Source organism: Lissotriton helveticus, chromosome 7, assembly GCF_964261635.1.
Source record: "Lissotriton helveticus chromosome 7, aLisHel1.1, whole genome shotgun sequence".
In the NCBI taxonomy this organism is placed as follows: domain Eukaryota; kingdom Metazoa; phylum Chordata; class Amphibia; order Caudata; family Salamandridae; genus Lissotriton; species Lissotriton helveticus.
Window position 1 is genome coordinate 463,035,879 of NC_136068.1, and position 24,545 is coordinate 463,060,423.

The 24,545-nt window shown below is 45.4% G+C and overlaps 1 protein-coding gene across 1 annotated transcript in view; it reads left to right on the forward strand.

Annotated features, from left to right (window-relative positions):
• The window catches only part of SEZ6L2 (seizure related 6 homolog like 2), a 201,290-nt gene that overhangs the window by 160,412 nt on the left and 16,333 nt on the right, over positions 1–24,545 (forward strand). Inside the window, exons 9-12 of the mRNA XM_078652419.1 lie at positions 6,867–7,061; positions 14,990–15,128; positions 21,826–22,022; positions 23,286–23,480. Coding sequence (XP_078508545.1) covers positions 6,867–7,061; positions 14,990–15,128; positions 21,826–22,022; positions 23,286–23,480 — 726 coding nt within the window. The remainder of the gene's footprint in view (positions 1–6,866; positions 7,062–14,989; positions 15,129–21,825; positions 22,023–23,285; positions 23,481–24,545) is intronic.

Consider the following 24,545-nt stretch of genomic DNA (forward strand, 5'->3'; position numbering starts at 1 on the left):
GCTACTGACCAGGGAGCTCGTGGAATATCCCTGCAACGTCCTTATTGCCGGATCAATTTGAACTGCTGCTACGCCTCGCGGAACCCGCTGCGCGGGTCCCGCATCGCCCGTCCTGCTGGGCTGCCTCGCTGAGGCGAAAGACCTTGTCGGCGTACTGGGTGCTCGAAGGGAAGGAGAGGAGAACTTTCAGCCAGGGCTGCGAGCGCCAGGTGAGGGACAGGGACTCCATTTCCCAGGAGTCCCTGTGTAGCCATCCCCTGCACCTGGACGCTCTCCCTGCTTGTCCCGCCCCCAACCGCCTCATCTCCTCATTAGGAGCCACTGATACCCGCTACGCGGGACGCGTGCGGGACGCCCGGGGCTAAGCCCGGGCAAAGGGCGGGCCGTCTGAGGCCGTCCGAGGTTGACCAAGGTTGGGTTGGGCTTGGTCTCTTGGTTTGTTGTCCTGATTTCGACGCTTCTGCGCACATCATCATCCCGGCACATTCCATCGTAAGTTTTTAACTTTGGTTGTGTGCAAAGAGTATCATGCCTCCTAAAAAGCTACTCACTCCTAGCAATTCTATTGAGAACAACTTGGTACAAGTTGTCGAAAAAATTAACATTGGCAGGAGAGCATCTTTGGGAATAGATTCATCCACCCAATCTCTCTTAATTGATATCGAGTCAGATGATCCCTTTGGCCATCAGATTAATAACAGCACAAATTGTGCAATACCCGACTCACTTCCGGATACTATATTCATACAGCCAAGTGGTACTGTTGCTGGACCTGAAGACCTTAGCGTTAATGAAGTACTGACAGAGATAACCACTAGTCATGATTCCTCCATCTCTCCTCCATCACCCGTTCCGGGGAAACGGGAGTGTCTAAGGTCAGCTAAGAACAAAGTTGTAAACCTCCCGAGGAAACAATCAGAGGAAGAGGAGTTCAATCTTGCTAATGAGGCTTATGTCACACTTTCAAATGCCCAATTTAATAAACTATTGGTTATGATGGATACTAAAATCAAAGGTGTGGTTAAACCTCTGGTCAGCAAAATAGATAAGCTGACCTCTGAGGTTAATCGACTGGAAGGGCTACTGGAAAAAACCTTGGGTGAGTTAGGTAAACTCCCGGAAAATGTCTCTGCCAAGTTAGAGGAATCTCTAAGCAAATTAGTAACTGCAGCTAACAGTGGATTCACCCCTACCCCTGCACCAAACCCCCAAACGGCAACTAATAGTATTTTTCCTGGTGTCTCTCTTATTGCCCCAATCCCTGCTCCTGCTGCTGAAGACCCATCTACTGAAAAAGGGACTTTCGAGCTTGTGGTTGAAGCTTCCCCATTGGTACTTGTTCTTGCTAACGTTCCTCCCTTGGCTCAAGGTGAGTGTGAATCTACATCTTCGTTAATAAACAAATCTCTATCATGGTTGACCAACAACATGGTAATCACTCCATGGGGAAAACAGCAACTCTCTGAAGAGCTCGTTAACGCAAGAAGGGTCCGGTGGATTGGGGACAGGGAGAAAAAGTTCAAAGGGGAGTGTGTCGTCCTACATTTTTCTGATCCTGGGGTTTTGCCTAACATCTTACCTAACATCCTACCACCACAACGGAGAACAACCTCAATAGTTCCATTGACTTTGGACTTCTTCTATCCAAGTAAGGGAAGTGGCCCAAACTCAAGTATTTTGAGAACCAAATGGAACATTGTGACCAAGAGGGGGAGGAAGGATGTTGCTTCAGTGGACTGGGGTTTGGGGTTGGAAAATCGTTTTTCTGCATTGTCTAATTTAAATGATTGCGATTGACAACCATCTATTTGCAACTCTATCCCCTTGCCCCTCTCCGACCAAAGAACTTTTGATGCAGTCAATAATTTAACTACAGGTTGTATTCAGGGGTATCCGTCCGATGATTCACCAGGGCCATTGAATGTAAAAAGCATAAATCAGGTCATAGGGGGTTGTATGTTACACAAGACTACTATTAACCCCTGTTCTCTTACGACATCTAATTCTGGGAATCTTTTGTCCTGGAATGTGGCTGGACTTTGTTCCAAGATGGATTGCGCTGATTGGTTTGAATTTATTAATAATTACGACCTTTGCATCTTCCAAGAGACCTGGGCGCGCGATCCTATTTTTGCCTTGGGGTATGTAAATTTTCATGTTCCTGCTATTAAGGGCCCTAAAGGGCGGCCGATGGGGGGCCTTATCATATGGATTAGGCAGTCTTTAAAATTTACTGTAAAAAGTGGGGAGTTTGACCAAAAAGATATCCAGCTCATTAGATTGACTAGTGATCTATCCATCTCCATAGATATTTATAATATCTATGTTAGAGGTGGAAGTAAAGGTAAATCTGAGGTTCTTCTGAGTCTTTTTAATCTTCTTGAGACACAATCTGCAGGAAAAAACATTCTAATTGCAGGCGATTTAAATCGCACTTTCGAACCTCTTATCACTGGTGATTCTCCTCTTGGAGCTGAGGAAGATAAGCTTTGGAACATCCCCACACTAGATTCCCCACCGATAACTCGGTGGACGGCTGACATCCTAGGCCTAAACGCTATGTGTCTGGAGCACGGGCTACGAGCCTTGAATGGTCGGACCAAATCAGATCGTGTTCCCGCCATGACTTTTAATAACGGGCGAAGTAAAAGTTGCATTGACTACGTCATATGTAGTATATCCATATGGTCATCTCTCAGTGACATGGTAGTAACAGCTAGGCCAGAAAGCGACCACGATCCGTTATGTGTCTCTCATAACTGGTGGACATCTAACGAAATTGCTCCAACCCCTTGTGACCAACTTGTGCTCCCGACGATCATTCCATCTAATAACATGCGTAGGTTAAGGTGGTCTGGTGTTAAGACAGACCAGCAGGTCCTGATAAAGATAGGAGCAGCGGCAGACAAGGCCATTTTGGCACTGGAGAGTATTGCTGGGTCTTCACAGGGACATGAAGATATTAATAAAGCACACACGACTCTTTTTAATGAAGTTAAAAGTTTCTTCTTAAAACCCGTACATAACATTAGGGCCCGCCCGCATAAATCAGCAAAGTGGTACAATCAAGATTGCAGGGTAGCAAGATTTAAACTAGGAGCTGCAATCAAAAGTAATAATTTGAGTGAGATCCGATCTGCCAGGAAGCACTATAAAAACTGCATCGCTAGGGCTAAAAGAGAATGGGACGAAGACCACTGGCAGAAACTGAAATGTGCTAGTGAATGCAAACACTCTAGACTATTTTGGCATATTGTCAAATGGGGCCACGACAGATCTCCAGAAACTCCCAATAATAATGTCTCCCACGATGCATGGGTTACATTTTTCAGCGAGCAGTACTCCTCCAGGGATCAGCTTGATAATAGCGCTAGCCCAACTTATCTGTTCGCAGATGAAGACATTTTTGTGCAGAGCGAAGTCCTGACTGCCCTGAAATCTGTGCACAGTGGCCGAGCTCCGGGTATTGACGGAGTCCCGGCGGACGTCTTTCTAAATGACACCGACAGGTGGAGTAAGTACATCTGCCTTCTACTAAATCATATTGCTAGGGGCGCTGAAATCCCGGTATCCTGGCGGGGTGCTGTTATTATCCCAGTATATAAAAAGGGAGATCGCGCCCAACCTTGCAATTACCGCCCAATCAGCTTAATTGACACGGTTCAAAAAGTTGTAGGACCTGTAATCATTAACAACTTGCTTGATTGGGCAGAGGAGCAGAATGTTTTATCTCCTTTTCAGGCTGGGTTTCGCAGAGCAACCAGCACTGTGGACCAGGTCTTCCGTTTTCAATTGATACAGTGGAGGACAGTGGTTCTGGGTGGATGCAGTCTCTATGCAGCTTTCGTTGACCTAAGGGCTGCATTCGACCTGGTGCCGAGGGCAAAATTGTGGGAGGTGCTGGCTGCCCTGGGGGTCCCGATGACCATTTTAACTTTGATCATGAGACTCCATGAGGGTACTTATGCCAAAATTCAATGGGGTGGTTATGGCAATGATACCATTGATTTTCCTGTCGAGCGTGGGGTACGACAGGGCTGTTCAATGGCACCGACATTGTTTACACTTTTTATTAATGGAATTGTTCCCCGCATGCAAGCCGAGCCAGTAAATGCTCCCTCACTTGCAGGTGTAAAAGTTCCTATTTTAATGTTCGCAGACGACACCTTAATTTTATCAAAATCCCCCAGCGGTCTGCAAAAGGCATTGGTAATTTTTGACAAATTTTGTAGTGACCACGGCTTGGAGGTAAACGCAGCCAAAACAAAACTCATGGTATTTAATCCTCCTAAAAATTTTAAATCTAAAATATCCATGAGTGGGCGTTGCCTCGATGTAGTAAATTCTTTTACTTACCTGGGGATCCACATTTCAAATGATAATAGATGGAACCATCATTTAAACATTGCAGTATTAAGACACAAACAACTGGCTGGTACCATCATTAAGGAGCATAGCAAATCTTTGACCAAACCAATTAAACCCCCCCTGATCATATATGAGGCTAAGGCAATAGGGTCAGCATTGTATGGGGCAGAGATGTGGGGGCAAGAAAATCTCCAGGAGTTACAGACATCAGAGAATAACTTCCTCCGGAAATTAACTGGAACCCCACAGAGTAGCCCTATTTTGCCTCTCAGATATGACCTTGGCAGGAAGGAAATCTCGGCAATGTGCAAACTCCGTCCGATATTATATTGGCGTAGAATCTGGACCACCCCTGAGTTGTCACAATATGCAGCAGGGTTTGCTGATGTCATCAAAGCAGACCGATTCCATAAAATCAGATGGTTTAGATCATTAAAAACAGCATTAAGTGAACTAGGGTTAACCGAATTGTGGTCCGATCCAACTGGGTCATCCTTCCCATCCAAGTTGTTCATAAAAAATCTTTTTTGGGAACAGGTTGAAAACAGGAGCTTCCTTAGTAACAATAATGGGTCTATGACGACTGCTTTCCTTGAAGCTAAACTGTTTCCCATGTTTGAAATATATTGGGATCTTATAACTAAACCCATGGACAGGAAACTGTTTTTTCAAATGAGGGCTGGCTCTCTACCTCTGAGTAACTTAACATCAAAATGGAGAAATGGAGGTCCAGCTATCTGCCCAATTTGTGGGGAAGGAAAGGAAACGTTGGGTCACTTCTTGTTTGCCTGTAATGCATATTCTGCTCCCAGACGTGTTTGGTTGGCTCCAATGTGTAGAAACCTGGGCACTAAAAGCAGTATGGTAGCTCTACGCATTGTTAATTCTACCTCCTTAAATTGGATTATCATAGCGACTGCTAAGTACCTGGGGTGGGCGTGGGTAATTAGGCAGAGATTGCTAGCAGGGTGACTACTCTCTGCTTAGTTGAACAGAGACTGCTAGATCATCTATTCTCTGTTCCCATGCGAGGTGTTATCTGATGAACGTATATTTTTAAAATTGATTTTTTATTATACGAACTTTGCACCTTTGTCTGTAAATAACAGGATGAAATGTAATTTTAACCGTCTTTTTAACGTGTATCGTGCTTAAGTCATATTTGACTTTGTAATTTAATAGTATTTTATTATGTGTTTGTTCGTCTGCTTTTATGAGTAATACTCGAATAAAGCACTTTTGAATTGAATTGAAATTATCAAAACCATTAACAACCCGCCTCTCCCCCCCCCTTGCACGGTAGCTAGCTTCTTGGCAAGCAATATACAGTCATCCGTCAACATAGCACTCTCATAGATCCGGTGTTGGTTCTGTTCTGGCGGAGGTTCGAGCCATATACCCCTGAAGTCGGCCCACCTTTGCCAAATTTTATAATGTTTGCGAGAACATCCCTGGGCCAGAAATATGGGCTTCTCCAGCCCCATGCAAAAGTCTAGACAAAGTTAACTTTTAACATTAACTTTAACAGGATTAATTTAATATCAATTCTACAGCATTAAATGGATGTCAAACTTGAAGTTGAGGTTCCCTCCCACTTGTGTTATTATATTAGCTTTAAGTTTTATGCCTAGGTAACACATATTGTCACTTGTTACCACTTGGTCCTTATTCTGTGCATTTTCCAGTGGAAGCACTTCCTGCTGCCCTTCTCTGTTGTAATCCTTCTTCAATAGACCTCTTGATCCACTGTTGTGGGCTGTATCTCACTGACATACACAATCATGTTCCACCTTGCATGAATGCCTCTTCAAATTACTTATATAGTCTTGCGTCTCTCACCTTTTTCAGAACACCCTTGCTCTACTGCCCACGATGTGCAGCACCGCCACTCAGTCCCAGCACACACAGAAGCTTTAGCTTCTGTCACAATACCATGTTTATTTCCACATCTCCAAGTGAAACTATGTCATCAAAGCTAGCTATTCATCAACATGATCTGGGGCTGCACAGCAACTGTCCTCTTCCCACAGCCGCAATGTTCCTCCTGATAGTTAATTCATCTAAATGTAGTAGTCCTTTGGCATATTCGGTGGTTTTTATTGGGTGAGTAGGTCAATGTCCCTTACATCATTCAAGGTGAAGGAAGGCAGTGGAAGAGTGAGGGATGGTTGAGGACTGTGGGTAGAGTGGATCCTAGTGTTGGTGAGTCTGAATATATTAATAGTCTCCTAGGAATGAGTGAACATTGGAGAACAGACAGCAGTCAGGTTAAGTGAGAAAGGTATGTGGAAGGGAACCGTGAGATAGAAGAGAGTCGCCATTGCGGTGATATCTTGCAACCAAGTACATAGTAACCACAGCTCTCCGAGGCAGTTTAGTTTGTGGTCTGAGCTATAATAATGTTCAATAGAAATATGAGCATGGTACATGGTGAAAAGTCACAACTAATTTTCTCTTACTGTCCCATCTTCCTTTGGTTTTACACTCTCTTCCCATAGCCTTTGACGAGGACCGCTGCTATGGCCCATTTCTAGCTCACGGAAACTTCACCACATCAGACCTTCAGTACCACGTGGGCACGCTTGTGGAGTTTGCCTGCAGCCCCGGGTACATGCTTGAGCAGGGCCCGTCTGTCATTGAGTGCATTGATTCCTCCAACCCCCACTGGAACGACAGCGAGCCTATCTGCAAAGGTAAGGGTCTACAAGCAAGAAGGATATAAATACAAGCATGTCAGTGTGCATGTGTGCACAGCTTCCACATGCGCAGTAGAGGAGGTATAGCATTGAGAGACAGGTAGCTTCAAACACAGGACAACTCTGTAGAGCCAAGCAGGGGCTAACCATCATGGCACTGGAGGGGGAAGAGGACATCGAAATGGACTTAAGGGCAGGAGAGTGAAACCAACTTTTGCTAAGGGCTAGGGATATTTCGTGTATTTGATTAGTGCAATGTACTGTCACCGCACGATATTGCATGTGTCCAGTTGACTTAACTTGTGTACACGGAAACAGAGAGTCAAGTGGCCCATTGTGACATTGAATCAACTTATAAAGAGATACAAATGCATTTTACCACATAAGCCCCCTTTTCTCATTTCCTCCCATTATCTCACTATCCTTCTTGTATTCTCTCATTAATTCCATCTGCTCTTTTTCACTATTTTTTCCCTTTCTCTCTGCTAGTTACGCCATCTTCTGTTCCCTTGTTTTCTGTCTCCTTCACTCTCATGTTATTCATTTTCTCTCTTCCATCTCTCTTTGTCTTTCTCTCTCCTCTTTCCTTTTTTGTTTTTCACTGAGTGAGATAGTGCAATTATAACATACAATAGCAACAACCAACTGAACTGGGGGTCCAATAGATATCAAGCCACCAAGTGCTTTATAGGTTACTAGCGGCAGAATTAGAAGAGTGAAAGATATAACAGGAATATTAAAAGAACCAAGAGGCATTGAGCTGAACTTGGATTCCCATCAATAATCAGAGTGATCAATCTTATCATCTGGTTATTCAACCATATGGATCGAATGTCTCCTGATCACGGAGACAAACTTCCAACAAAATGGATTCACTCAATGGTATCAGAATAAGCAACACCGAAAAAAGTAAGACAGACTGTACCACGCATCAGGGGTTAGACTAACACATTTTTGTGTGGTGGTCCGCATCACCTGCAGTGAAATACAAAGTCACGCATTTACAGCTCCTTCGATGAATGGCCATCAGGCACTACAGAATGTATAAGTAACTACAAAAGTGCTTTGGGAGCTTGCTGTGCTGCTGCCTGCAGTTCCCCAGGCAGTTTACCTAGCCCCACTCTGCGCGCACCACTGTTGCAATGGTGACCAAGTCTTTACTATAATACATTGTTTCTCCTGCCCTAGACAGGCTGAAAGGGCTGAAAAAAGGACAGTCACTTGGATGTATTTTCCTAAATCTAATCTCAAAAGAAAGCGCCGGATCCATGGGGTCTTGGCTCAGCACGTACATGCCTTCTTTTACTTTCCAGGCAATAGGGTGCTTATGCCACACTTGATGGTTCAGGCGGCTGGTCAAGGCTTTTATAATCCATCACCCAGCCACTCCGCGCGAGCCATGGTGGTTAAAGTAGGCCCAGACTCTCAACACACACACTGTCTTCTCTGTTCAAAACCTTTTCGATGAGTCTGGCAGGTGTTGCTGACTCGCATATTTGGCAGTGGTGGCCAGCACGGATCTGGGGTGCTGGGGCAGGGGATATTTCTAGGCCTAGATTTTGGTGGCATTTGGTAGCCACAGTTGGCAGATGCAGTGTTAAAATATGTGAGATCGTGTAACGAATCACTGAGAGCAGTGAGAGGTCCCCTGTCCAATCTCATTGCAATGAGCCTTTTGGCCAACAACAAAATGGCTAGTAAATTACCTGGCAGATAAAGGTATGTCTTTAAAGTAGTCCAGTTGAGTTATCAGGGGAATACATTCATTACCGATGTCAATGATTTCACAAAGTTCGATAAATCTAGTGCCCTGGTAAGCTTGAATTCCAAGACATTTCCAATAGATCTGTCTAGAGTCATACACCTCTTCACAACATCAATAGCACGCGATTCCTCTCTGAGGCCATAGTGGCCAGGGTATAATAGAACCCTTGGATATGCGTGAATTATAGGAGTCTGTCTGCTAGTCGAGGTAATTATTTTTATGGCTGAGCAACAGAATAACCATTGCTAACCAGACGTATCTCTCTGGATCTCTAGTAGCCATCTCAGGCGAGGTCTTGTCGCTGTCTCATCACTACCGGGCATCAACAATACCTGGCCACGACATGCAATTGGGAAGTGATATGACCAGGACTGGCATTATATATGAAATATGTCGTCTGAGGAGGTAGGTTCATCAACGGCACATGCCTAAGGGTGCTACGCGCTTGGCAGTACAGGATTTTATTGAGCGCTGTAAGATCCAGCTGTTAATCACAGTTCTGATCAAGTGGCTTTAATTTATTGTTCCAAACAAGTCCCGCATAGTGACTCTTGGCAGCCTTCCCAATTGTTCACCAACCCTTCTCTCAAGAAACACCATGAGCCTGGCACACAAACTCTCTCGCGTTGGGGGAGTGTATAACAGCACCCCTCGGTCGCTTTTATGCAGCCATCTCCATGCATGTACTGCGAAGCCAATCCTATCTGTAGAGCTGCATTTTCAAGTGGGAGGGCTAAAAAGTGCAGCTTCGAGAGACAGAGGCGAGGCAGTATCTCTCTCCAACCACAAATGCGGCAAGCGAGAAGGGCCGTATATCAGTGGGCGAATTGGCTCTGTGCTATGTAATAAGAAAGCTCAAAATCTGAGGTAGCGAGGCGGCCCTGTTCATCAGGGGCTGTTAAAGTTGACCATTTGGATCCTGCAAGGTTAATCATCAGTTGTAGCAGACAGTGAACGAAAAAAGTAGGCAATGGGGATATTTACAAACTAATAGCGGGGTCTAGACCCTGCCACTTAGGAACAGCGGGACTCCAATCCATTCATCAATAATAATCCACATTTTGTATAGCGCACAATCACCCGTTAGGGTCTCTAGGCGCTGGGGGCCGTCGGGAAGATTAAGCAAGCTATTGCCCAGAGTCGCATGGTGCTGCGCCACACCTCTCCCCAATAGTGTGTGAGAGTTTGCTTACAACCCCTGTATAGTTATTGGCAACAATCTCAGCCGGCCACGGGGCACTGCTCTGTAGATTTAGTGAGTGGAAAAACTAGGGATTTGCCCAGTTGATCCTCATGCCAGAGAATCACCCGAAATTTATAATCTCATTAGGAGCTGGTGAAAGATTTATTCGGGTCTGGAATATAAAGCAAAAAATCATTTGCATATGCAGATACTATGGGTTTATAGCCCGGAATCTCACCCTCTGCGCACATGGCGGTGTAACCCCTTAAACTTCTAATAACTCCACACACTTTGCAATATGCATATCATTACACACAAAAAGTGCTTTTTTCTAGTAACCTGCCACACCAGCGGAAATGAATTACACGTGTAAAACAAAAACATTGCCCACATTTTTCTGTTTAAGAAGCCTAGCCTACAGTCTTTCTGTTTATCTTTTTCAAAACTAAGACATCATAAACCGCTGATCCCAAGGAGATTGGGTGGGCTTGACCAGCACCCCTCCGAGTGTGCAGAGGAAGGCACCATATAAAGCCTTCCCCGGCACAGTCACAGTTGCACCCTCCACTATTCCTGCACACTGACATCCACGCTGAGTGGCAGCTCAGTCCTGCTTGCCAGACCAGCCCAGCCCTCCCGGAGAGCCCAGGCCATGCCCCTGCCACCCTCAGAGGGTTCAGGGTGCTTCAGGCTGGGCTGGCAGAATGAGAGATGAGCGGGGAGGAACATCAGCCCGCTGCTCACTCTGGCCTGCACATTCAGTGCTGAACCCGAAGGTGAAGCTGTAGAGCAGAGGCTGCTGGGGACTGAATACTAAATGACCAGCCGGAGGGAAAATCAAGACTCCCATCTGCTCACTTCATAATTAAAAGGACACTTCATGATTCAAAGGCAGTCCCTGCTGTTGCTATTGCATCCTCCAGCAGTCCTTGGAGCATCTGAAAACTGCCCGGATACTGCATCCATGTTGACAATAGTTTTCCTCTCTTTCTTCCCCCACCTCCCTTCCTCGTTCTGTCGCCCTCTTTCTCTCTGTTGATGTCCCTCCAGCGCTATTTATTTCTGTTCTTTCCTTTTCCCCCTCAAGCGCTTTACATTTTCTCTCATGCTTGTTCCCTTCCATCTAACTGTGCTATTTTCCCCACTCTTTTTTTTGTTTCTCTTTCTGTTTTTCTATCTGTCACTGTGTTCTTTTCCATCTCTCCTATCGATTTCCCTCTTGCTTTTTTCCCTTTGCCTCTGTAATCTTCTTTTCATTTTTACTCTGCTGTTTTCTCTTGCACTCCACCCTTCCCTCCTCTTCCTTTTCCTCTCTCTGTTTCTTACTCTTTTATCATTTTTCTTTCCGTCACCGTCTTGCTTTTCTTCTACTGTTCTTCCTGTCTTGCTAGTTCTTTTTTAGGTCGAGGACCTTAAGGCTGCGCTTGCGCAGTCTCCGGTCGGAGATTTAATGTTTTTGAGTACGGGGCTTGAACCCGCCTCTGTGCTCCATCTCTCCTCCATTGGCTGGCTTCCTAAACGGAGGCCAGCCATTGGAGGAGAGGGGCATCACTCCAATCAAGCCCCGTCTCTTTCGGATTCGTGGGTGTGTTTTTGGCGTTCTTTCCACCTGTGACATCATCTGTCACTCAGAACGCCAAAACACGCCCCCGATTCCGAAAATTTCGGAAGCTTGTGGCGGGCATTTTTTTGGTTTTGTTGTGAGGAACAGCTCCGATGTTCGATCTTGTTCATTCTGTGTTTAGCGCTTAAGGAGACCCAAGCTTTCACAATCTCTGATTTATTTATTATAGAAGACAAACACGCTGACAGCCTTGTATCAGTCTCGACACCTAAACTCGTCAGGGAACGAATAAGAGGGCATATGTCCCCCGGGGGCACCAAAGAGATCATTCTGAAGTATGACGTGGCCACACAGCTTTTATTTTAGAATGGACTACAAATCCCGCCTTCTTCTCAGCCTATTCAGAAACCCCTCACTTTGATGAGGGCTCCAATACAACCTATTAGAGTCCGCGTCTGCCTGCAGCCTATGAATACTTACTTCCGCTGTCGTGAGGTCTTCCGAGCCTATCAAGGCTCTCGGGTCTGTAGATCCCGTTATTCCACTCTGGAAGATGTCTGCTCGTCTCGCATTTCCTTTGGTGCTCTGTGTGTCCGTTGTCCTATTGCTGACAGTTGCCTCCGAGACTCAGCGCCGCAAAAAGAAGGACATCCGAGACATTCAACAAAATCACGCGCAAGCATGCTGGCTCGGTGCCGCTGAAGTAAGACAAGGAGTTTCAATTATTAGGTTTAAATTATTTCGCCGCCAGAACGAGTACCGTTAGGCGCTTTAAATCCATGTTAAATCTTTCATTACGTCAACATTTCCAGCATGGTTAGGCATGATCACTACTGGACGTTAAACCTAATTCTACATCGTAAAACACACTGAAAAACATAGAACTTATTACCGTGCGACTCCTTCTAGGACAGTGGTAAATGAAGTTATTCGGCACGATTCCAACGATCAAGCTCTAATATGTTGGTAGCATGCGATGTGACTTTTGTACTGTAGCAAAACATTTGGGTATGCACGTTTATTACTACACCTTTCCCATGTAAAATGCTTTATTAGACAGCAGTGAGTCAAGGGTCCTACTGGGAAAGTGCTGCAGATTGAAAGCCACCGCTCGGGATTGTTTACTGTAAACCCGGCGCACAATCAGTCAGTCGGATGGAGGGTCGTGGTCGGGGATGGAGGGCGAACCGGCTGCTAATGGAGTCCCGAGCCGTCCCTGGCACCCGCTGCACCTCTTGGCACACTTCGAGGCGCAATGCACCAGGGAGCCCTGAGCCGCCCTCTCGTGCTACGCTCGCCGCACCCCTTGGTACACTTCGAGGCGTCACCCCCGGCTCCGCGACTGTCCCTCACTTTCTTCACACTGTGACACTTAGAGACGGCCCTCTCTCCACACGCTCCCCGGGCCCCCTCCTCACTTTCCTCTCCCACTATCGCAGCATGAATAATCTCCATCCTTCCCTCCCCTGCTCTCCCACTGTCCCTCCTCACCCATTAACCTGTCACGGGCTAACTGGCACCCTTCGCCCGTCTCGTGCTTTTAATGTAGCTCCGGCTCCCCTCTCCTAATCTCTTGTAACACGTTGTGAGCGCGGCCTATCTCCCCGCTATCCTCTGCCTTGACTTCCCCTCATCCTCTGCGACGGTTCTCCCTCCTTTCATCTCCTCTTCCTCACTTCTTTCAACTCCTCCCACACTTTGACACCATGTGCGCTCTCTGCTCTTCCCCTCTTCTTTCTCTCTCCCTCTCTTTACTTCCACCACATTTTGACAACACACCGTCACTTTCTGCTTGTCCCCTGTCCTTCCTGTTTCTCTCTGTTTGTCTCTCCTCGCCCTGTAACAATCTGAGAGTGCGCTATCTCATCCTAATCTTTTATCTCTCCTCTCTCTTTTCACCCCAAATTCAATGTGGGGCCCGGGCATCCTCCCAACCCCCTTTCTTGCATTTTCCCTTGCTGGTCCCCTGCACTCGGCACACTGTTGTCAACAAACCCCCATCAGAGTGCAACTGGACTCGTTCCTTTCCTGCTGTCTCCCGACCTCCCATTTGTGACACTCTCGTCACTCCCTGGTATAACCTCTCCCCTTCACTCTCCCCCTACTCTCTTACCCCGTACCAATTTAGCCGGGTGCCCTCTACTCCCTGCTCTTGCCCTAGCCTACCCCTTCCTGGTATTTCACCCCCTCCCCGCAAACCTTGCCCGCTCTGCCAGAAGCATGACTGACAGGCGGGAACATTGGCAGGCGAGTGAGGGAAACGAGGCGTCGTCGCCACATGACGGCCAGGGACACAGAATCTCAGAGGCTAAAAGACGCCGCATGTTTACACAGAGACACCCAGCATTCACTGGGAACAGGTCGGTCTGCTACTTGGGAGAGAGAGCTATGAAAAACATAGGGCCACAAACCGCTTACGAGCCTTGCCTCCGAGCTGTGAGAGACATGAATTCATGAATGCAATTGTACAACGCTGTGCTGCCTCTAGACGCTGTGTGGTAGGAGAAGTGAAGTTGGTGAGTCACAAATGGATCAGAGAAGCGGAGTTTTTCCCTGCCCCCTTGCTGTGCTTGCTCTCCTGTGTGTGTATGTGGCTCTGTGTGTGTATGTGGCTCTGTGTGTGTATGTGGCTCTGGGTGTGTATGTGGCTCTGGGTGTGTGTGTAGCTCTGGGTGTGTGTGTGGCTCTGGGTGTGTGTGTGGCTCTGGGTGTGTGTGTGGCTCTGGGTGTGTGTGGAGCTCTGGGTGTGTGGGGGGCTCTGGGTGTGTGTAGGGCTCTGTGTGTGTGTGGGGCTCTGTGTGTGTGTGTGTGGGGGGCTCTGTGTGTGTGTGGCTCTGTGTGTGTGTGTGGCTCTGTGTGTGTGTGTGTGTGTGGCTCTGTGTGGGTGGCTCTGTATGTGTGTGTGGGTGGCTTTGTGTGTGTGGCTCTGTGTGGGTGTAAATGCAATCGGTCATGCATTTGCGAGTGATTAAGGTATTGGCATTGTAAATGACAATGCCATTTATTTATGATTTAAAAATGTCATGAGCAATGCCAATAGCTCTACCTTTAATAATGCTGATACCATTGCATTGTAAATGCTTGTTCCTATATGTATCTCACTTTCATTGTTGTTTTCATTATTTTGATGTTCTCTCTCAGTCTTCTTCTATTCTCTGTTCCTTCACGTGCAGTTATCCTCCTAACATTCCTCTCACTTGTCTTGCACATCTTTGCTCTTTGCTTTTCTAAAACCACCTAAATTTCCACCAAACCCCTCTCTTCTCCAACCATATTCTGTGTTTGCTACTTAATTTTTATACTTGAAGAAATCTCTGGTGAATTCCTGTGTTTATGTGACTCTTGAACCGTCTCTCTGTTTCCTTCTTTCTCTTCAAATGCCACCACCAACCCTATTCTTCACCTATCTCTAGCACTGTGCGGGGGAGAGATCTCAGAGTCCAGTGGTGTGGTCCTGTCCCCAGACTGGCCTCAGAACTACGGAAAAGGCCAAGACTGTGTTTGGGGGATCCACGTACAGGAGGACAAGCGCATCCAGCTCGAGATTGAAATGTATGTATGGACACAATCAGTGCTTTCACTGAGATGACAAAGGTGTGGTAGGAGCTCCAAAAGGGGTGTGGCCTAAGAAATGTATCTAAGAAACCTCCACAAAAGGTGTTACCTGTGTAACTAACTTCGGGGCCTAGTACATGTGAAACAGAATTATGTGCCTGACAGATTCATAAATTGAGTCTGACTAGATGATGAATAGCTATTATCAGCAGGCAAGAACATACTTATCAGAATTAAAGTATCATTATCCTAGGCCATATGTAATAAAACACTTGGCAAGGTCAATCAATCAGGTGTTTGTTCAGCGCAACTACTCACCCGTAAGGGTCTCAAGGCGCTGGGGGGGGAGTGGTTTGCAGGTTCCAGTACATCAAGGAGGGGGTCTGTTGAAGAGCCAGATTTTGAGGTTTCTTACAAAGAGGGGGATGGATGTTGTCTGTCTGAGGTGGAGCAGAAGGTCGTTCCAGGCTTTGGAAGGAGAAGGAGCGGCCTCCGGATCTGGTGCAGGGGGCCAAGGCGTAGAAGAGCCGGGCTGATCGTAGGGTCCTTTGGGGTGGTGGAATTTGAGTTGGCATGATATTTTTTATATTGTAAGTCACACATTGATGTGTTTTTTTCCTATGTGCTTTTATGATTGTCTTATGTGGCAATCGAATAAAGTTTTCTTGACTTGACTTGAGTAGGCTGTTCAGGTATGCTGGTCCGGTGTTCTGGAGGGCCTTATGAGTGTGGGTGAGCATCTTGAAGGTGACTCTAGCTTCGATGGGGAGCCAGTGGAGTGTGCGCAGGTGCTGGGAGATGTGGCAGTGTCTTGGCAGGTTGAGGACCCATGATGAGTACTTCCGTTTTATTTGTGTTTAGTTGTAGGCAGCTGTTTGTCATCTATGTGGCGACCGCTTCCATACCTTCTCGAAAGTTATGTATGGCGGTGTTGTTTTATATGGATAGGGAGTGGATGAGTTGGGTGTCGTCTGGGTATAACATGATTTTGAGTCCGTAGTTTCTGACGATGGGGGCGAGCGGAGCCATGTAGACGTTGAAGAGCGTAGGGCTGAGGAAGGACCCCTGGGGGACTCCGCAGGTGGTTGTTGTAGGGTCCTAGAGGAAAGGGAGGAGTCTGACCTGCTGCGTTCTGCCTGAGAGGAAGGAGCGGATCCAGTCGAGGGCTTTGTCTTGGATCCCTGTTGTCGTGGAGTCTGCGTATTAGGGTGCGGTGAGAGACTGTGTCGAACGCCACTGAGAGGTCGAGGAGGATGAGGGCTGCTGTTTCTCCTTTGTCCAATAGGGTACGGCTCTCGTCTGTTGTGGCGAGGAGGGCGGTTTCCGTACTGTGTTTTTTTTCTGAAGCGGATTGGGAGGAGTCGAGAACGTTGTGCTCCTCGATGAATTTGGCGAATTGGCTATTGATTGCTTTCTCGATTACTTTCACTGGGAATGGGAGTAGGGAGATGGGTCTGTAGTTTTTGAGGTCGGTGGGGTCCGCCGAGGCTTTCTTCAGGAGGGGGTTGATCTCAGTCGTCGAGGAACGAGGCGGTTGCCAGGGAGCAGTTGATGGTGTGGCGGAGCATGGGTGCGATGGTGTCGGCGGCTCTGTTGAAAATCTGATGGGGACAGGGGTCCGTGTGGGCCACGGAGTGGATTGACTTCATCATCTTCAGAGTGTCTTCGGTGGTGAGGGCTGTCCAATTTTCATTCGCTGGCTTCAGGGTGTCGGTGGTGGTTGGTGAGGGTTTAGTGTATTGGTTGTCTTCGTTGAAGTTGTCGCAGATGATCTTGATTTTGTGGTGGAAAAAGGTGCTGAGTTTGTCGCAGAGGTCTTGTGAGGGAGGGATGTCGGTGGAATTGCTGGTGGGTTGGGTGAACTCCTTGATGATGTTGAAGAGTTCTTTTCTGTTGTGTGCATGAGTGGAGATTCTGTCTTCAATCGCTTTTTTCCTTGTTTTTCTGATGAGTTGGTGATGTGCGTTGGTGGCGGCTCTGAAGTTGTTGTGGGCTTCTGTGGATTTGGTTTTCATCCAGGCGTCCTTAAGGCAGCGGCAAGTGCATCTGGACTCTCGAAGTTCAGTGGTAAACCATCTAGCTTTCTTGGTGTGGGTGTTGTTGTTTTTCTTGAGGGAGGCTATGGTGTTGGCGCTGTCGATCCATCTGTGCAGGGTTCAGGCTGCGGTGTTGAGGTTATTGTTGTCTGTGATGGTTGGGGTGGAGTTGCTGATTGATGAGGTTAGCTGGTCGTTGGTGATTATGGTCCAGTTCCTTCGTGGGAGCAGGTCCTGGGGTCTGTGGCTGGGGGGTGTTCTGAAGGTGAAGTGAACGCATCAATGGTCAGTCCATGGGAGTTCGGTGGTGTGGCTGAAGTTAATGGAGTTTCCTGTTGTGGAGAGAGGGGTTGAGGGTGTGTCCCGCTGAGTGGGTGGGTTCTGTCACTGTCTGGCAGAGTCCAATGTTGTGGAGGTTGTCCAGGAGGAATGTGTTGCTGAGGTCCAGTTGGCTGTCTAGGTGGAACTTCAGGTCTCCCAGTAGGGTGTGGTTGGTGGACACGAAGGGATGCGGGGAGATGATGTCCGTGATGGAATTGGCCAAAAGTCCATGGGGTCCAGGGGGTCGGTAGATGAGGGTTCCTCAGAGGGTGGCGGTAGGGCTGGCCAGAATCCTGAAGTGAAGTTGTTCCATCAGGTCTGTGGGCTCATTGGGGAGTGTAATCAGGCGGAGGGTGGATTTGAGGACGATGGTGATTCCTCCTCCCGGGCGGGTGGGGCGGTCCTTACTGGAGATCTTGTATCCTTTGGGAATGGCAATGGCGATGTCCGGTCCCGAGGTGGTGTTGGTCATGGTTTCGGTGAAGAAAGCTACGTGGGGTGGTGCTGTCGAGGAGTTCCCAGATTTCGGTGGCATGTTTGTGGAGGGATCGGACGTTGAGGTGGATGCATTGCAGGGTATTCTGTTCGGTTCTGTTCTTGCATGCGGTTTGCACTGGGTCCGTGGCCTTGGCGGTGCTGCAGGTGTGCCGGCAGCGGTGGCCGCAGAAGGGTACGTGGGTGTCGGCTGGTGATGCTGGTTTGCAGTTGTTGTTACGGCCTGGGTTGAGAGCGTGGAGTGCTGCTGGGTCGTAGCATTGGCTGTGGGGAAGTCCAGGGTTCCTGGTGTTGGTCGCGGTCGGGTCTTGGACGGGTGCAGACGGGCTTGCCTTTTGTGCACCTTCGGCGGCACAGCAGCCGCCATTAAGTAGGGGTCAGGGAGGGCTGGACAGCTGGGAGGCGGGAGCAGGGAAGGGAGCTGGATTGGGCCGGTCTCGTGGGGGGAAGGGGCAGCAGGGGCAGCAGCGGCGGGGAAAGGTAAAGGGAAAAAATAAGGAGTAAAGGAAAAGGGGGAATAAGCAGAAATATAGCAGAAAAGAGCGGAGATGCCGAAATGTGCAGAAAGGTGAAAAATAAAAGAGGGTAGAAAAAGGAGTGAAAACGAGTGAAAGAGTGGAGCAATAGGAAGGAAGCAGAAGTCCACTGGACCACCAGGGATGAGGCGCAGGGAAACCTGTGGGTGGAGGAGGGCCTCGATCACCAACACTCGAGAGTGCAGGGGCAGGCCTCACTTAATGGTGGAGCTGCGATGGTGGGGGAGCAATTTCACTGAAAATTAGTCAGCGCCTGTCCCCAGCAGCGGCCACGATTAAGTAGGGGTCGGGGAGGGCTGGACAGCTGGGAGGCAAGAGCGGGGAGGGGAGCTGGATTGGGCCCGTTGAACTGGGGGGAGGGGCCATGAGGGCCGCAGCGGCAGGGGAAAGGTAAAGCGAGGAAAGAAGGAGTAATGGAAAAGGGGGAATAAGCAGAAATATAGTAGAAAAGAGTGGAGATGGAGAAAAGTGCAGAAAGGTGAAAAATAAAAGAGGGTAGAAAAACTAGTGAAAACGAGTGAAAGAGTGGACCAAGAGGAAGGAGACAGAGCTGCACTGGAATGAGGCGCAGGGAAGCCTGCGGGTGGAGGAGGGCCTCGATCACCAACACTCAAGAGTGCAAGGGCAGGGGCAGGCCTCACCTAATGGTGGAGATGCGAGGGTGGGGGAGCAATTTCACTGAGAATTTCACTGACAATGAGTCAGTAAAAGTAAGCTACACTGTTTGTTATTGCTTGTTAACAATACCCTGGAAAGTTTAGTATGCAAAATAGTATCTTCTAGGCAGGGGCACCAGTTGTAAACATTACTATCTACTGTGTTGCTGCCCTGGAAATTTCCAAACACTTACTAGTGTGTCAGTATTCACAACCCAATATTCAATCCCTTCCCATCCTGGAAATGGTTGGAGCTTTACCCCTGTCAAGGGCAGGAGAAAATCCCTTTTTAGGGTGGAGAGGGAAGGTAACATCCCTCAAACAGGTTTAGGGGAAGGGGGGTTTAAATTAGGAAAATGCTCGCAAATGTGCAAGTTACGGATTTAATGGATGTTGTGTGAGTTATTGATTTTAGAGATAACCATAAATTGAGTATACCAGTGTTTTTCAGTTTTAATATGCCACCATAACTATACTTTACCTGTTGTTTATAAAGTGAAGTTCTGGATTTTTAAACATACATTAAGGTATTATAACCAATCATAACCATAACTTCAAATTAACCTTAGCTTTTTCAACAAATGTCTTTAAAAAAAATAATCTGCCACCTCTAACTTCTAGGAAAGTATACCATAACCTGCTGCACATTGTGAAAGCTGTGCGCAGCAGAGGTTGACCAGAGGGCAGGTTCTATGCCAAACCTGCTGCAAGTGGCCAGTTTTCCAAGGCCTTTGCTTAATTTTTAAAACAAATAAGTGCCAGGACCACACTTGTTTGTAGAACGCCCTCACTGACGCAGCTCACTTCCACCACTAGTGCCTAGGGTGCTCTTTGAATTTTTTTAATTGCGTAGATTCATCAATGGGGATCTTTTCAAAGGGTGGGGAAAAAACTGTGCCCATTTGCTAATAACGATGACATTAATTGACAAATCCAAATGACATTTGGCAGATATTTAGTTTGTTTCATCTTCTGTGGGTATGACAAATGTATCCAAATCCATCAAGGGGGTGGCAAATATGAAAGTGGAGGACAGCAAGGGTTTCTCAGGGTATTAGAGTGCTATCCAAATGATAAGATAAGATAATATATCAATTAACTTTGGTGCTCTATATTAAGCCTGCATAAAATTTGGCAGGCTATTAGCAGGGTAAGCCCAGGTTTCATGCAGATCTGAAGAGGGAACAGAGTTAATTAAGGGTAGGTCCAAGATCATGGATTGGCTAATAACTTTGCTGTCCTTTTACAGATATGAACAACACTTGGCATACACTTACCAAAGTTTAAAGTGATGTTACAACTGGCATTGTTATAACACCCCAACATATGATTAAATCAACCTCAGAAATTCACCTCAAAGCCAGAGTTAAAGTCAAATTAAAGCCGAAAACCATACATAACACAACAGCCAAGCAGCCCATAGCAACTTGTTTTCGAAAAGCAAAGCTTTATGCCAATCAATAAAACATAAAAGCACAATGTAATGAAATAGCAACACATATTCAAACTAATAAATAATTCTTAATTCATTGTCTCTTTCAAAGGGTTAAGGGTAGTGAGGTATTTAATCTCATCGGTAAGATTATTAATGGCATGTGTTATTACCAGGAAACAAAAGAATTGAAAAAGCAGCACTTTGTCAATGGAAAACTAAAATGGTGTCATACCGTGACCATGAGGATTTAAATACTGTTTGAATCCAATACAGATGTTTCTATAACTCAACCAGAAATTGAGCTCTAAATCACCCTTATTATTTGGAAAATGATACCATTTTAATCACCTTTAAGCATCATTTTTACCATGTGGTATTTTCAATGGACTCCTTTTGTGGCACTATCTACTATCATAGGTGCTTTTGTCCATCATTGTAGATCAGTGTGCCTGGTAGTGTGATGAAAAGTGTGTCTTTTCTATTTTGAATATGAAAACAAAAATAATCCAAATGTTTAATCACACTGCTAATGCCCTGTTCTATATACTTATTCTTATTTGAGAGAGAATACATATGCTATGGGTGAGATGTCGATATTTCTGGTATTTTAATACATAATTAACTAAATTAAATGGTAGAGAGCATTTTGTTTATCATGGGCATGCTCTAAATACAGTCTTAGTTGAGAAAAACACAAATTTCAGGTGAGGCTGTGTAACAGTACTCCTTTCTCTCAGGTTAATTTTTCCACTGACTACCATAATTAATTTATCTGCTAGCCACTGTTACTTCCAGGTTTGTTTTTGCTTCTTCCCCTTGTTTCTATTCTTCGTTGCCTATTCTCTGAAATCTTGTGCCGGGCTGGAGAACACCCTTTTCCTGTGTTACTGTATATTCCCTTCATCTCCCACATCATCAATATTCCCAGATAATTTTCATTGGACAGTTTTCCGGTATTAGGCTGGTTCTTATTTATAACTAAACATTACAATATTAAGGATATATCCATATCTTTAGGTAAAAATATATTTTCACGGTTTTGCTACAGAACACCATCTGAAAAACAAATGTTTGAAATTACGAGTTATTTTCCTAAGCCTTAAGTACATTTAAATGCACATCTCAGGCTACGAAGCTATGTTCAAGGGTTACACCTGGTTGTTCTCTTTAAAGCATTTACTTCTATTTCTTTATTACTACCCTCCTTCTCTGTAGCTTGAATATCCGAAAGAGTGACATCCTGACAGTCTTTGATGGTGAGGACCTGACAGCCCGCATCCTGGGCCAGTACATGGGGGTGCACCAGCGCTTCATGATCTTCTCCTCAGACAACGACGTCACCATACAGTTCCAATCTGACACCAACGACCCCCTATTTGGGCTGAGCCAGGGTTTTATCATACACTTTAAAGGTAAGAGATAGGATGGACTTTAGGGGGTATGGTACAAGAATACAGTAACCCAAAAATGGTTTCACAGAAATATTGTGTCTTAAATAATGTTCATACAAATATTGTTCTATTGATGTTAATAATAGAAAAAGGTCACCTATTGGGATGATAATATTGTAAACAAACATAGGACACAATATTTCTGTTAGACAATCTGACATATAGCCATTTGGGAATAGGACATCACGGGTAAATCTCTTTAATTCTTCTCTTTGTTCCACCTACCTTAATGTCTATGGTTCTATCTAACAATCTCTTTAAGATTGTTTTTATCTTTTCACATTTGTTATAGTTTTCAACCTTTCCACTCTGTTTCTGTCCCTATTTTCAGACATTCTCACAAAGTCTGTCTGTGTATACAACTTCATCTGGTTTTAATCTTTCTCTTCAGATATAATATTTCTCTTCTACGTATGCGGATTATTATTCTCTGTTTATCTTGAGTACTGAATTTATGGATACATCACTTTCTCTCTCTGGATGTTTATTTTTTCTCTTATTATTTATTCCTATTTTCTTATCTCTTTATCTTGCACACTTTTTTATCTGTTATAACTACTCTCTCTTCACCATTCACCTTCCTTTATGCATTAATTTCTCTCACTATCATTCTATCTCAATATTTATGCTCAATCCCATTTTATTTTATTTGAAATGTTTCCTTTTTATTTCTCTTTTTACACACATTTTGCTTTCATATTGTTCTAGAATGATCATTTCTTCCTTCCCTATCTGTTTCTCATTATCTTTTTTCACCTCTAACTAGTTTTCTATGTTTTACTCTCTCTCTTCTCTATTTCTTACCATCTACATATTAATATATATATTTGATATTTAATTTTATCTCGTAATATGTTTTCATATGTTATCTCATATTATTAATTCTGATATAGCAAGCTACTGCGTTTTCTATGATGCTATTTTATGTTTCTGCTACATTTTTATCTTTGGTCTTGTTATCTCGAGCCATGCTTTTTCCATCTTGCTATATTTTCTTATGTTATCCCATATTATTTTGTATTATAGACAGTATATTAAATGATGCTTGATTGTGATAATTATCTAATGTTATGTTTTATATTATACCATGTAGCCGTCCAACTAGTGTGCCTTTTCTTACCTTATGATATGTGATGTTAGATTACATCATGATAGTCATAGTTTCTTTGACATAGCCTTTCTCACTGCTTTTCACTGTCTTCCTTCCCCACTCCCACAATTTAGAAGTCGCCCGAAACGACACCTGCCCTGACTTGCCTGATGTGGAATTCGGCTGGAAGACATCTTCGCACCCTGATCTGATTCGGGGCACAGTTGTGACGTATCAGTGTGAGCCAGGCTACGACATCATGGGCTCTGACATCCTCACCTGTCAGTGGGACCTCTCCTGGAGTAACAGCCCACCCACGTGTGACAAAAGTATGTATGCAGGATGGCGCTCCCTTATAGGTTCTCAATGCATGCCACCGCTACCCCTACTTCTGCGCCTTGTAGGCATGATGTACGGAACATGCCTAAAGATGCAGGCTATTTATCAATTCCTAAAATCCTCGAACAGGAATAGTTTTTCCAAGTGATACACGTTTTCCTTGTGGGGAAAAAAAGGATTAACAAAAATAAATAAATAATCGCTTGCATTTAAAAATGTTATGACTGCTAATATTTATTTTGCACTCATAGGCTATAGATGCATGCAAGGAACACAATAAAAGACATAATTTCTGTGAATTGTTTATAAAATGATCAAATCTATGAAAATTGTTGGTACAGGTTCTCCCCTCAGCCAGCATGGATGTACTCATTGTTTGAGAACCCTTGCGCTGTGACCCTATCACCCCTAATTGTATAATTGCCACTTGTCCACAAGCGGCCAAGCAGCAGTTGTAATTTAGCACATATGTACATTTGATAATTTCTTGTTCCTCTTCTTTTGTTACATGGAACACATTTCCAATTGGAAAGATTTATTGTACACAACACAAAAAGGTGTTGAGCACGCATTTTCTCAAATTAACAGCACCACTTTCACTTACATTTTTAGGTGTAAATTTATAAGTGCAGTTAATGGCTGACACATATTCCAAATGTTGGCGAATACCAGTAATTCCTTTGTAAGAGAAAATAAGTACAGGAGCCCAAGGTTTTACACTGGAGAAACGCTGGTGGCACGTCCAATATATAGGAGCTATCGAATACCAAGGCTGCCCAGTTAATTCCACCGTATACCTCTGTCTTCCTCCACCCAACTCTTTCTGTCTCTTTATATCACACCTGCAACTTCTTTCACGGGCTCAACACGTTCCCTACCTCCTCTTCTCTTTCACTCATTGCATAATGACCAGCCCCCAGAATGTCTTCATCCTACATACTGCACTGTACCTCAATCCTCTTCATGCCCACTCTCAGGCAACACTCACACCTTTTGTCTCGTGTCATACAATATAAAGCCACTCTCCTCTTGTTCCATCTTTGTTCATTATTCAG